Below are 13,810 nucleotides of genomic sequence, written 5' to 3'. Positions count from 1 at the left end.
ACGCCATCGTAGCCGCTTTATGCTAAAGCCCTTGCCCTTAACTTATACACTTTTATGATATGGAAGATGAATGCCGCCTTAAATGAAGGAGTCAGGAAGCCTCTCTCCCCTCCGGTCCCTTTTCTACCATTGCGCGCGCGCTCACGCGCATAGACAGGCGCACACACACGGGGGTGTGCGCGCGCTCGTTCGCTCGCTCGCTCACGCGCTCAAAATACACTTAATTGCCCCCCTTGGAGGAACCCACCGGACTGCAAGCGGAAGAACTACAACTCCCAGCAGGCATTGCACGCCCAAGCCTGCAGTCGCACCTTCGCACCAGGACGCCGCCAGGCATCCGGCGTGCGCCACACTCGGCCTCCGAACTACACATCCCGGCTCTCCCCGCGCAGCCTGTGACACTCCTTGGACCTCGAGTGCGGAACGGGGTTTCAACTGCGCCTCTCTTGCTCGGACCCGGCCCTGGACCCGACTTCAGACTCGAACACCGCTCCACCATGGAGGAGGCGGACCGAATCCTCATCCATTCCCTGCGCCAGGCCGGCACGTAAGGACACAGCCCCCGCCCACCCCGGAATGCCCACATCCGGGACTCCAAAACTCTGGACCCAGTCACCCGGGAACCTTAAAACCCCAGACCCTGACATCTGGGGCTCCAACTTCCAGGACCCTAAGACACCCCCTCCTTACACAGACACACACACACACTCATGCACGCACTCTGACAGCAGGGAGCTCCCAAACAAACCCTTTGCCCCCAACACTTGGTAAACCCCAAATTCCAGGACCCAGGCATCTCCAGAGCTTAAAACCTTGGATCCTCAACACCCAGGATCCTGAAGTATGTAGTTCTTGACATCAATACTCTGGGATCCTGGTATTTAGAAAATCGAAGCCATCTTGAGAACCAGGGAATTCAGAAACCCTGGGACTGGATACTTGGGAACCTTCAAACCCTGTTTCCCAATACCTGGGCTTTTAAAATCCCCAGACCTTAAAATCTGGCGGCCTCAACACTTAGTCACCCTGACACACAAGGATTTCTGCATTCAAGGACCCTAAGAACCGAGGACGCCAACATCTAGGGAGCCTGATTTCTGGGTTGCTTGAAACTAGAAGGTCTTGATATCCGGGGATCTTGACATCTAGGGACCCTGACATTTGGAGCTCCTGCAAACCTGAGCTCTGAGATACCTAGTCTTAAAACCCTAGCAGCTCAATATCTAGGGGCCTCTGACGTGCAGGGGCATGATAATTGGGGATCCAGAAACACAGAGAGCATGCCACCTGGGTCCCTTGCCCTTCCCAGACCCCAGAACTTTGAGATTTTTAAGGATATGGCAATTTGAGTTTTTTTTTTTTTAATTCAGCTCCCTTATGTCCACCATTAGGACCTAAGGACTTCCCCAGTTCTTAGTTTTCCAAATGGAAGTTGAAGTCACCAACACCCAGGACCTGTCTGAACTGTGACCATCCCTCCCCCGCCCCACTCCCACCCCAATACTAAAGCTTCCATAAGGCAGCAGGGCCCAGCCTGATCCCTTTTGCCTGGCCTGCTTCCAGCCTGCCCTCTTTTTTTTTCAGGGCAGTCCCTCCAGATGTGCAGACGCTACGAGCCTTCACCACGGAATTGGTTGTAGAAGCTGTGGTCCGCTGCCTGCGCGTCATCAACCCTGCTGTGGGCTCCGGCCTCAGCCCCCTGCTCCCTCTGGCCATGTCTGCCCGGTTCCGCCTGGCTATGAGCCTGGCTCAGGCCTGCATGGTGAGTGCCCTTCTCCCAGTACACACGGCCTCTTCCTTCCTCCTTCACAAAGTCCCCAAGCTCCTTTGAAATGCTCGGCTTTCCTCTCTGCCACCTCCTCTTGTGGCTGAGCATTCATTAGTGGTTAAGGACGCTGGCTCTGTGGTCAAACTGCCTGAGTAGCTCAGACCTTCACTACTAACTGCGTGACCCTGACCCTTCGGGGCCTCGGTTTTCTTATTTCTGAAACTGAGGTGATAAAAGTAGAGTTATTAGGAGCATTATATGAGTTGATCTAGTTTGAGCCTGGGCTGGCCCTGGCTCCCACATTTTAAGCTTAGCGCCACTAAGGCAGTGCTAGAATTTTACCTCACTATGGTATCCACTTAGAAGCTCCAGGAAAAGGCTTGACTTGGGTCACAGGCTTTCTCTCCTAAATTAATCACTATGTGCACTGATCGGCCTCACATGGATCACATGGTCATCCCCGTAGGACACTGTGACTGGCTGCTCCTGCAGGATTGTTTGGGAGTTTGGGGGTCAGAGGGTTACCTGAAGGAAAGTATCCTGGTTAAGTAGAACTGTGTCTCTACTGCATTCCCCCTCGTGGCCCTGCCTCTCCTGAGAATAATTCCCAACCTGTTTCTCTCCCAGGTTAAGTGCCCTGTGGTGAAACTCTCATACCTCCCCAGTACAGATCTGTGCCCAGTTCCTATGCCTAGGCCGTCTGAGTAATGTCATTTCTCTTGGCTTGCTCGCTCTGTGATGTAGGATCAGTCTCTTAACCTCTTTGGATCCATTTCCTCACATGTCAAACCCGTGTGAGAGTCGCACCTCCCACCTAGGGTTGCTAGGAGGAGTAAAACTCAGTGAATATAGAAAAAGTGGGCTAGAGCTCTGTGTAAGTGGTGTTATGGTTCTGAGAGAGGCCTGATCTGGCGGCTTGCATTCTAGCCACCTCTGGCTACATGACAAACGTGAACTTGGCCAACAGACCTAGGATATGGTGGCAGAGGGAGAGTAGAGTAAATACAGTGAAAATTTCCTTTAGCTCCCCCTTCCCCGGCCCTGGGGGCAGGGTGGTCAGGTTTCTTGAATTTGGACCTTGCTTATGCAGTTTCTATCTCTTCCCAGGAGGCCAAGGTGCTCTGCCCATCCCTTAGCTCTCAAGTTTGCCTGGCTCCCAGGGCTTCTCAGGTTCTTCTGCTGTCCACCTCTTCACATGCCCCACACCCAGCACTTTCTGCCACTCCGCCACCTCCATATTTTGGTGTCTGTCACTTCACACACCTGACTCCTGGAATGAGTTTCTGTATCAGTCACAACTCTTTGCAGGTGTCAGAAAAAACCCAAAGTCAAGTCGCTCGAAAACCGGTGGTTTTCATACTCTTGGGACGGTGACCCTCTGACATAAATCCTCCTGTTGTGACCTAATCCACACACATAGGCAGATAATAAGGATGTTTTCTGAGTGTCTACCCTGGGCTGGGCATTGTGCTAACATGGTATGATATTCCTTTGTTCTCCTGACAACTTTCTCAAGTAGGTACTGTCAGTATCCCCCCCTTATTTTTTTTTTCAAGAGGAGGAAAGTAGAGTACAGAGAACTTAAGTGATTTGTCCGAGGTCACACAGTGGGTCAGAGGCAAATATTTAATTTGAGTCTGGGAAGTCTACTTTTAGAGTCTGTGGAGCTCCAGACCAATGGCAATTCTGATAGAGAATCAAGCTTTCTTTCTGGGCCAGTTTCTCAGGCCCCATGCAGAACCCTGATGGGGCCTATGAGCTCTTAAAGCAGGCACATAGGGAACCCATTTTACAGCTAGAAAACTGAGCTTCCAGGCAGTTCAGTAATCGGTCTGAGACCTTAGCCAGTCAGTGGCCTGGGCTGGATTTCATTCCCAATCTTTTCACACCAAAGCCACTAAGTCCCTTTTTATTTTTTTAAAGGTCTTATTTATTTATTTGACAGAGAGACACAGCGAGAGAGGGAACACAAGCAGGGAGAGTGGGAGAGGGAGAAGCAGGCTTCCCGCATTATAGGGAGCCCGGTGGGGGGCTCGATCCCAGGATCCTGGAATCAGGACCTGAGCCAAAGGCAGAGGTTTTAATCCACTGAGCCACCCAGGACCCCTCTAAGTCACTTTTGTTTTGAGTAGGTCATTTTATTAGTCAGGGTCCAGTCTGGGGACCAAAACCCCAGGCGTAATTTGAGCAGGGACATTTTAATACAAAGAACTGTTAATTAGGTAAAAGGTGGTTAACCACTGAAAGGGTAAGAGAGATCTCCAGGGTGTGATGGAAGGAACATGGTATCTCGCAGTCTCACGCTCCAAACCGTTCACTTTAACTGGTCTCTGTGTGTCTTTATAGGTTTTTGTTTTTTGTTTTTTTAATGCAGATATAAGCAAATGTGAATATACTTATTCCCCCCCTCCTTTCTCCTTTCTATCTTTTTTCTTGCTGTAGTAGATTTTGATTGCCCAGTTTCTGGTTGTAAGCAATGATTCATGACACATAACAAAAGTCCCATCCACCTAACTTAGTAACCATCTAGGATATGTACGGGCCACGAAGCAAGGCAAGAACCTATTTCTCTGAAATAGTCTAAAAACCCTTGTATCACACAGATAGATCCCCTTGGAGCATTGTATTGACTACGATTGGACATTGTATCCTTCCTCTTCATGGTCTTCCATATTCTGCTCCGTTTCCTGCTTGTTCTGCTTCAGGGAGCACATCTGCATACTCTGCAGTCTGGAAGGCAAAAAGCAAAACCAGAAATCTGCTTCCTGGTTTGGAGCCAGGGAGAAAGGCCCTCTTCTCACTATCAGAAGGGTCTGCCTGAGGTCATTTGGGAACACCCAAGGTGTCTTTGCAGAGCCCTTCCCTTTTCAGGGTTTTGCCCATTTGTATTTCTTCTTCTTCTTTTTAAAGATTTTACTTATTTACTTGACAGACAAAGATCACAAGTAGGCCGAGAGGCAGGCAGAGAGAAAGAAGGAAGCAGGCTCCCTGCTGAGCAGAGAGTCCGATGCGGGGCTCTATCCCAGGACCCTGGGACCATGACCTGAGCTGAAGGCAGAGGCTTTAACCCACTGAGCCACCTAGGTGCCCCTTGTATTTCTTCTTTAGCAAATTTTTTTTTTCATTACCTTGGCTGTTCTGTTGAGAAAAGGCTCCCTAAGGGATCCACACTCTGTCGTAAATTAATAAAGTCTGTCACGCGGAGGAAGAGGAGGTGAGGGCAGTGAACCCGCAGCCTTTTGAGGGTAATTCGGAAATCACAGCACTGTGATAGAGTTGGTCATTTTAATTTATGGGAAATCTGTAAAACAAGGGAAAATAAAGACTAGCCACCCATTCCCGCGTTTGGTTTAAGGAATCGAAGCATGGAAGATAGAGAGGGCTTGACACAGTATCCACCATTATCATCGTCACTGGTATTCATTTTTACGGGTGCTGGAGGAGGAGATGCTATATCTCAGAAGTGGTAGAAGAAAGCAGTGTCTGATAGCACTGTAAGAATCAAAAGGGAGGGAGCACTTGGGTGGCTCAGTCCTGATTCCTGGGTCCTGGGATTGAGCCCTGTGTCAGGCTCCCTGCTCAGCAGAGAGCCTGCTTCTCCCTCTCCCTCTACCTGCCGTTCTGCCTGCTGGTGCTCTCTCTCTCTTTCTCCCCCTCTCCCTCTGTCAAATACATAAATAAAATATATTTTTTTAAATAAATAAAATCCTAAAAAAAAGAATTAGAAGGTAGATAATCAGAGTCTTCTTCATACAGAGGAGGAAGACTCTTTTCTCCTTCTTACCTTTTTTTTTAATCCCCCCCAAAGCAGCATTTAATGTATTAAATGCTTAGACATTTAGCACATTTCCAGTATTTTGCAAATAATGCCATAAAGAGGAACCTTGTGCATCTGTCCTCTTGAATTGTTCAGGGCATGGCTTCATGGTCAGCTCCTCAAAGCAGGCTTAGCGAAGTGGAAGAGTAAAAGCAGATGTTATTTTTGGCCAGTTTTGCCCAGTTGCCCTCACCTGGCTTTGTTTCATTTCTGCCTTCCCACCAGCAGCGCTGGGGAGAGCACCTGCTTCTCCATAGCCTGGCCCACTGATTTGTGCCCCTTCAGTAGGTGAGGAATGATAGCTCGGTATCATTTTTCTCCCCAGCTTTGTACTTGGACAAACGTTTGTTAGCTTTGTGCTCCATTCTTTTCTCTGTACACACACACACACACACACACACACACACACTTCTTTGCCGAACTATTTGAAAGTGGCCGACAGCAAGATCCCCCACACCTGCAATTTTCATCATACCTCTCCTAAGTAGGACATTTGCCGAATCCCTGAAATTTAATATTGATAGTATATATTTAACAATTGATAGTAATATATTAGAACAACAGTATCTCCTATCCAGTGCCTGGTGGAATTTCCCCAGCTGTCCCCAAAATGTCCTTTGTTGCTGTTTATTTGTTTGTCTTGTTTTTAACTGGGGAATGTATCTAATCAAGGACCCTACATTTTGTTTCACTGTTACTTCTCTAATCTTGCATAGTGGACAGTCCTCCTTGGTTTTTGTTTCTATGTTTCTTTTGTAATGACAAATGTTTTTGAAGAGCCCAGGCTGGCTGTTGCCTGGACTGGCTTACCCCTTGAGTTGGTTGGAGTGTTTTCTAATGAGCGGATTCAGGTTTTGGGCAGGAACGCTGCCCTAGTGATGGTCTCTCCCTCCCAGCATGCACCCGGAGGACGGATCGTCGCGGTGTCCTGGATCAGTGATGTGTGTGTGTGAGATCTCTCTGTGTGCTTTCAGTCTACAGCAAGGTTGGGCATATTTGCCTAGGTTGAAGGGCCATTTTCATTTCTTTTTCTGTGAACTGCCTCTTCCTATCTTTCGCCGACTTTTCTCTTGCATTGCTGGTCTTTTCTGCTTGTTTGATTTTAGACACTATAGACTAGGTAGATTTACTCTTTGCTTGTGATGTGAACTCCATATACATTTTTTTCTAGCTTGTCATCACTTTTGTGACTTTGGTAATTATATTCTTTAAAATTTTTGTTTCTTTTCAGGGATTCAGAAATACTTGTCTTCTCTTCTGTGACATGTGGATTTGGGGTCCTAGTTAGAAAGGCCAGAGCCTTTCTTACTTCTTGCTCTCTGTAGCATTGACTATAATCACTCTGTGATTCCCACCCCTGTCCCCCGCAGAGGCCTGAAGGCCTTTGGGGAGCCAAGGTGAAGTTGAGAGGGTGGTGGTTGGTGAGAGAGTGGGAGCCTTTGTGGTCCAGGCCCAGGGCTTCCGGGACAGGGGAATTCTGCCTGTCTGACTGATAGAGGCTACCTCCCCAACCTCTAGGACCTGGGCTATCCCTTGGAGCTTGGCTATCAGAACTTCCTCTACCCCAGTGAGCCTGATCTCCGGGACCTGCTTCTCTTCTTGGCTGAGCGTCTGCCCTCTGATGCCTCCGAGGATGCAGATCAGCCTGCAGGTATGGTCTGCCCAGGGCATGGTGGGGGTGAAGGACAGCATGGTGTTCCTGGGTGTCGTAGGGGCCCGAGAGAGGTGGAGGTGGTAAAAAGTTTGACTGGGGGTGGGGTGGGGGATGTATCTTTGGGAGATCTGGGGGGGCAGGGGAGGATTGGGGCTGGGGGAGGGGAGTCAGGGCAGGGGGAGAGGGTCCTGGGCTTGGGCTGCCCCAGGTGGGAAGTTGGTGCTGGGAGGGACCTCAGCCTCTCCTCCTCCTCGCTCCCCTCCCCTCCACTCCAGCCACACCAGCCTCCTTGGTGCTTCTCTGACCCTCCAGGTGTGCTCCTGCCTCGGGGCCTTTGTATTTGCCAGATTATTTTTCCCCTAGATATCTTCCTGGTTCACCCTCTTACTTTTTAGAGGCTCTTTTCTTGTGTCACCTCAGGGAGGCCTTCCTTGGACTGCCTTGTTTAAAATTGCGTGTCCCTCTCAGTGATATTTACCCTCCTCTCAGATCATCACCTGACAGCTTTCTGTCTTGTACTTTTGACCTGAATCATGTTCTCCTCTACCAGCATACCAGCTCTGTGAGGGCAGGGGTACTTCTCAGTTTGTTCACTGAAGTATCCCAAGAGTCTAGAACAGTGACTGGTACACAGTAGGTGCTCTGTAACTGCTTGTTGAGTGGCCGAGGGTGAGAAGGCTAGCTAGCTAGATATGCATCTATGGGGAGGGGGGTCCAGGAGCCATGGCTGCTTTCCCAGGGTTTGTATTTTTGCCGTTATGGCCTTGTCATCTGATGGATGCTCCTTCCCCACTCTCCCACAGGGGACTCAGCTATCCTTCTCCGGGCCATCGGGAGCCAGATCCGGGACCAGCTGGCCCTGCCCTGGGTCCCACCCCTCCTCCGCACTCCCAAGCTACAGCACCTCCAGGTGGGACCCATCAACTCCCATCGATGTTGCCTGTCCCCACCTTGGCCCCATCTGGGCGCTCAGGTGTTTGGCCTCCCTCCCACCAGTGGCCCCCACCACAGTTCCTCATGGAGGCTCTGATTCTGCTCTCCCCACCCAGGGCTCTGCCTCCCAGAAACCTTTCCACACCACCAGGCTGGTCCTGCCTGAGTTGAGTTCCAGAGGAGGTAAGCCTGAGGTTGTGGGGACGGGGCTCAGGAGAAGGATGGACGTGGTAGGCCTGGTGCCCTGGGCGCAGCGGGAGGGCTAGCGGACTCTGTTCCTGCCCCCAGAGCCCCGGGAGTTCCAGGCGAGTCCTCTGCTGCTACCAGCCCCCACCCAGGTGCCCCAGCCTGCCGGGAGGGTGGCCTCACTCCTCGAAAGCCATGCCATCCAGCTCTGCCGGCACACGGGCCGGGACCGCCCTGGAGACGAGGACTGGGTCCACCGAGCACCCCGCCACCCCACCCAGGTACAGCCTGAAGCTCGGCTCCCTGCTTCCGAGGCCCCTGCTCATGGCTGCTTCCTACTGCTCCCATCTCAGCATACCCTGGTCCTCTGTGCCCTCCTTTCCCGACTTGGTCCCTCATCACCTCCCCTCTGCATGCGCCTAACTGGCTCTTCCCCTGAGAGAACACTGACGTCCGAAGGACTGGGAACCTCAGACCAGTCACTCTCCTCTCCCCTCCCCAGAGCCTCGGTTTCCAGTTCTGAGACTTGGGCGGGGGTGATAGTGCCTTCCCCTCAGGCTAACGCTCCACCGAACAACCGGCATGTTCTTAGCAACCAGAGAGGTCAGGGTTTGCCCCCTTCCCTCCTGTTTCTATTACCTTCTTCCTGCCCCCGAGTCTCTTGTCGTTTCTCTGTCTCTGCCACACTGTCCCCCGTGCTCATTTTTTCCATCCGTAGGTCTCTGTGCTGGCTCTTCTGGTCATTGTCGTTCTCGTTCTGTGGTGTTGCTGCCCCTCTGTTCTTGCTCCTCTGTCTGTCTCCTCCTTTCCAGACTGTCTCTCCCCTTCCCTTCTGTTCACCTCTGGCACTCACTTTCCACCTGCCCCTGTGTCCCCCACTGCCATTTCTTCCATCTTGACTTCTGTCTTTTTAATTAATTAATTATTTTTTTGGATGTTTATCTTTTTTAAACTCGTAGACATTTTCAGACACAGAATATTCTAATGAATCCTAGGTGCCCCTCATCTGCTTTCAATAATGAGCCTTTCACCAGTCTTTCTTCATCTTTTCTCCCCGAGTTGTTCTTTTTTTCAGTATTATTTTAAGGCAAATCCCAGTATACATGCCATTTTGACTGTACATACTGAAGTATACATCTCTTAACTCATAAGGGTGTCTACTTTTTAAGGTAACCCCTGGGTCATTTTCACACCTGATAACATTAACACCTTAATACCATCCGTCACTGCGTTCGTAATCAGATTTCCCCAGTTGTCTCGAAACTGCTTCTGTTCATTCTCTCTTTCTGACTCTGTCTCTGCTCTGTCCCCACGTAGCCTTGCCCCATCAACCTCTGATTTGGAGGCTGCTGATTTGCTGCCTCTCTCCGTTCCCTCAGCTGCCTCCTGTGTGGGGAGCGAATGGGTAGAGAGAAGCATGGCGGGGGTGGGGGGAGAGCCCTGTCCTTGGGGACCTCCCAGACCTGGTGCGTTCCGAGAGGGGAGGACTGGGCCCCCTCGGTGGGAGAGGCGACTGGGTGGTAGCCCTTTGTCAGGCGGCTCCCTGGAGGAGGCAGGACCTTGGGTGCTCAACTGGCCTCGACAGCCTCCCATCTGCGCTGCCTTCTGCGTCCAGGAGGATACACGGGCCCAGCGACAGCGGCTGCAGAAGCACCTGGCTGAGCATCTCCGCCAGACCTGGGGCCGACCAGGGGCTCCCGCGCAAGCCCGAGACCTGGGAGAGCTGCTGCAGGCCTGGGGTGCAGGGGCCAGGACTGGTGCTCCCAAGGGCTCCCGTTTCACCCACTCAGAGAAGTTCACCTTCCATCCGGTGAGTGGGTCTGAGTGGCCCCGGGCGGGCTGGCAGGGCCGAAGCAGGCTTGCAGGGTCACTGTCTGTGCAGACGACACACTTTATCAACACAGGTTCCTGTGTGCCCACTGGATGTGCCCTCTGTGTGCTGGGGGTCCCCTGGCTTCTCAAGAGCTTCCGTGGAGAAAGGGGGGAGGGGTGGAAACCATGGCAGGGTGTAGGAGTGCTTTGTGCAAACCCCAGCTTCCCTGGATGGTTTCCTTGGACATGTCTTCACTCCTTGACCTAGAGGGGCCATCATCCTTCTTGTATCGGGGTCTGGAAAGTTTCTTCATGAGCAAGAACTCCAGCCTGTGGTCTCAGAGTGTCTGGGTCCCATAAACCTGCTCTGACAGCCGTCAGCCATTGAGTGGACAGGAGTATGGCGCTCGGAGGGGCTGCTGAGGCTGGGCTGGGAGGGGCAGGGCCTTCTCTGACAGCCAGGATACCCTCGTCTCACTCCCCCAGGAGCCTGAGGTCCAGGCAGCCCAGGTGTGCGATGTGCTGGCCCCCTCCCAGCGGCCTGAACAGGTAAGTGGAGCAGCGGAGGGGGTTCTGGGCTCCTGCCCTGCCTAGCAGGCCTGACACCCCACCCCCACTGGCCTGTCCCTCCTAGGACACGAGGGCAGCCCAAGAGCAGGAGCTGGAGTCTCTTCGGGAACAGCTGGAGGGAGTGAACCGCAACATCGAAGAGGTTGAAGCCAACATGAAGACCCTGGGAATCAACCTCGTGCAGGTGGGGGATTGGGGTGGGGGATGGGTGGGGGAGGGGCTGCCCACCTGGGGTTGGATCCTGGCAGGCCTAAAGGGCCTAGAGGGACTTAAAGGGGCTGAGAGGGCTTGGTGGCGGTCTGCTGATGTCAGAAGTGTTCAGAGGCAACCTCGGGGACCTGTGGGCTCTTGAGGGTTCAGGAGAATCAGTGGGGGTGAGAGGGGGACATAGGGTCAGGGGCGTTGGAGCTGTGGGGGTTAGGGGCACCTGTGGGCTTCAGTCAGGATATGTTGGTGTCTGTGAGAATCAGGAGGGGTGTGAGCATCTGTGAGGGTGCGATGGGTCTGTCTGGGCAGGGGCTTGTGGGCCTTGTCAGGGCTTCCGGGGAAGGGGGAGGGGGTCGGGGGTCTTTGTGAAGGCAGAGGGATCAGAGGGGCCTGTGGGTGTCTGTCACCATCAGGAGGGGTCAGGGGGCTGCTAGAGGGTGGAGGGGTGTGTTGTCATCTGGGGGTGGTTAGGCTCGGTGGGGTCTAAAGGGCTGTGACGTGTGGCTGGGCTCCTCCACCAACAGCAGCGGGGGTCTTGGGGTGCCAGGTAGAGGCAGAGCGTCGTCAGAGCGAGCTCAGCGTGGCGGAGCGTGAGCAGGTCCTGCGCTTGAAGAGCCGGGCGGCGGAGCTGCTGCCTGATGGGGCTGCCAACCTCGCCAAGCTGCAGGTGGGGCTGGCAGCGGGGCTGGGAGGGAGGGCTGGAGGCGGAGGGGTCCAGCCTGTGTGACACGGATCCCCTCCCATCACCCGAAGCTCGTGGTAGAGAGTAGTGCCCAGCGGGTCATCCACTTGGCGGGTCAGTGGGAAAAGCACCGGGTCCCTCTCCTGGCTGAGTACCGCCACCTCCGAAAGCTCCAGGATTGCAGAGAGGTAGGTTGTCAGGTCCCTGGGCTGTGGGTGGGGCGGGTTTGGTTCCTCCCTAGGGGGCCATCCTTGTGCTGTGCTCACTGCCCCTCTGCCCCTGGGGCCCTGGCAGCTGGAATCTTCTCGACGGCTGGCAGAGATCCAGGAGCTGCACCAGAGTGTTCGAGCGGCTGCCGAAGAGGCCCGCAGGAAGGAGGAGGTCTATAAGCAGCTGGTAAGGCCCGTGCGGGGGCCCTGAGTGGCTTGGAGTGGATGGGGACTGGGTCCCAGGAGAGCGTCTGCTGTGTTCCTATCTAGGTGTCTGAGCTGGAGACCCTGCCTAGAGACGTGTCCCGACTGGCCTATACCCAGCGCATCCTGGAGATTGTGGGCAACATCCGGAAGCAGAAGGAAGAGATTACTAAGGTGCATCACTGTGGCTGTGGAGGGTTGGGGCCGATAGGCAGATACGTGCAAGGAGCAGAAGCATGTAGCATGGCCACACAGGGACTTCACGCCCTCTGAAAGGCAGAGCTCTCTAGCCACTGTCTGGGTGTGAGTGTGGGCTCATGGCTGCCCTGTTGTCTGCCAGATCTTGTCGGACACAAAGGAGCTTCAGAAGGAAATCAACTCCCTGTCTGGGAAGCTGGACCGGACATTTGCCGTGACAGATGAGCTTGTGTTCAAGGTGCGGGCCTGGCTGGGCTGGGTCAGGGGGTACAGTGGGTGCTAGGCTCCTGCCTGCCTGTCTGCTCACAGGCTAGCTTGGGCCTCCGCCTGGTGTGAGCCATGTAGGTACACTGCGGCTTGGGCCCTGCTGTAAGCCACGGAGGGGGAAGTCAGGGGAGTGGGAGAGGGTGGACTTGGGGTCCTGGAGGTGGTATGTGTGGGGGAAGAGGGGGAAGCCCACTGGTCCCTTCTGTCTGGTCAGGATGCCAAGAAGGATGACGCTGTTCGGAAGGCATACAAATATCTAGCTGCCTTGCACGAGGTGAGTGGAGGAGGATGTTGGGGGCTGGCTGGGGTGGCGTGTGGTGGGGGTGCAAGCCTTCTGCTCTTGCCGTCCCCAGAACTGCAGCCAGCTCATCCAGACCATTGAGGATACGGGCACAATCATGCGGGAAGTTCGAGACCTTGAGGAGCAGGTGAGGCCCGGGGGTAGGAAGGGAAACCAAGGCAAGCCAGTGGACAGTACCTCGGCTTATGCCCAGAGAGGCTGTGGGAGCAGACATAGCCTATGGCTGGACTCTCAGCCTTGCCCCTTAGTAGCTGTGTGTGTGACCTGGCACCAGCCAGCGGCCAGAGGGCCCCCAGCTTCCACCCGGAAGGGCCTTGTACCTGCTTCCCTTGGCCATTGGCAGAGGCTTCAGCCAGAGTATGTAGTGGCTCATGCTGCCACGTTAGCACATGACACTTTAGGCAAACAGATGGCACGTGCAAAGGCCCTGCGTTAGGGCACAGCATGCTGTTGCAGGAGGAGGGTGGGAGGAGCAAGGAGGGCCTCAAGTGGCCTTAATTGAGACGGGTGGCAAGCAGGAACTGGGACAGGGGCCCCACACACTGAAGGCGTGCGATTTGCCTTGCCTTAGATTGAGACGGAGATGGGGAAAAAGACCCTCAGCAACCTGGAGAAGATCCGCGAGGACTACCGAGCCCTCCGCCAGGAGAACGCGAGCCTCCTGGGGCGGGTCCGGGAGACCTGAGGAGCTGCAGCGCCGGTCTGCTCCTGGCATGGGGCAGGGAGCTGGGATGTTGGGGGTACTGGCCAAGCACTTGCCCTAGCCATTCCCTCTGTTGGCTGCGCTTCTCCTGCTGTGGCCTTGGGCCCAGACCCCCGCCCTCCTGACCCCAACCCTGATCTGGAGTGATCATCCAGAGCATGGGAACTTGGCTGCCATTTATTGGAGAGGGTGCTGGAGTTAGGACCTTGGATCCCAAATAAAGAAGGGGCTCTGTCTGCAGTCTAAGCTGAGGCCTGGATGGGGACATAGCGTTCAAGGCCGGGGAGGTGGGCCTGGCG

At 53.9% G+C, this 13,810-nt stretch overlaps 1 protein-coding gene across 1 annotated transcript; it reads left to right on the top strand.

The window, feature by feature from the left end:
• The first annotated feature begins 335 nt into the window (after positions 1 to 335).
• CCDC22 (coiled-coil domain containing 22) lies at positions 336 to 13,751 on the top strand. Its single transcript, XM_044235210.1, has 17 exons — positions 336 to 547; positions 1,585 to 1,762; positions 7,104 to 7,236; positions 8,043 to 8,149; positions 8,289 to 8,355; positions 8,461 to 8,639; positions 9,974 to 10,168; positions 10,657 to 10,719; positions 10,805 to 10,924; positions 11,495 to 11,614; positions 11,701 to 11,817; positions 11,924 to 12,025; positions 12,109 to 12,216; positions 12,383 to 12,478; positions 12,722 to 12,781; positions 12,861 to 12,935; positions 13,380 to 13,751. The coding sequence occupies exons 1-17, from the start codon at positions 498 to 500 to the stop codon at positions 13,491 to 13,493; spliced, it is 1,884 nt and encodes a 627-aa protein (XP_044091145.1). The 5' UTR covers positions 336 to 497; the 3' UTR covers positions 13,494 to 13,751.
• The last annotated feature ends 59 nt before the right edge of the window (positions 13,752 to 13,810 follow it).

Source organism: Neovison vison, chromosome X (genome assembly GCF_020171115.1).
Source record: "Neovison vison isolate M4711 chromosome X, ASM_NN_V1, whole genome shotgun sequence".
NCBI lineage: Eukaryota > Metazoa > Chordata > Mammalia > Carnivora > Mustelidae > Neogale > Neogale vison.
The sequence above is the reverse complement of the archived record's forward strand: the minus strand, read 5'-3'. Positions and strand labels throughout refer to the sequence as shown.

Coding starts and splice junctions, on each gene's coding strand:
- CCDC22 (XM_044235210.1), top strand. CDS start 498: ATGGAGGAGGCGGACCGAATCCTCATCCATTCCCTGCGCCAGGCCGGC. Junction 8,356..8,460: donor TGAGTTGAGTTCCAGAGGAG/GTAAGCCTGAGG, acceptor TCCTGCCCCCAG/AGCCCCGGGAGTTCCAGGCG. Junction 10,720..10,804: donor CCTCCCAGCGGCCTGAACAG/GTAAGTGGAGCA, acceptor TGTCCCTCCTAG/GACACGAGGGCAGCCCAAGA.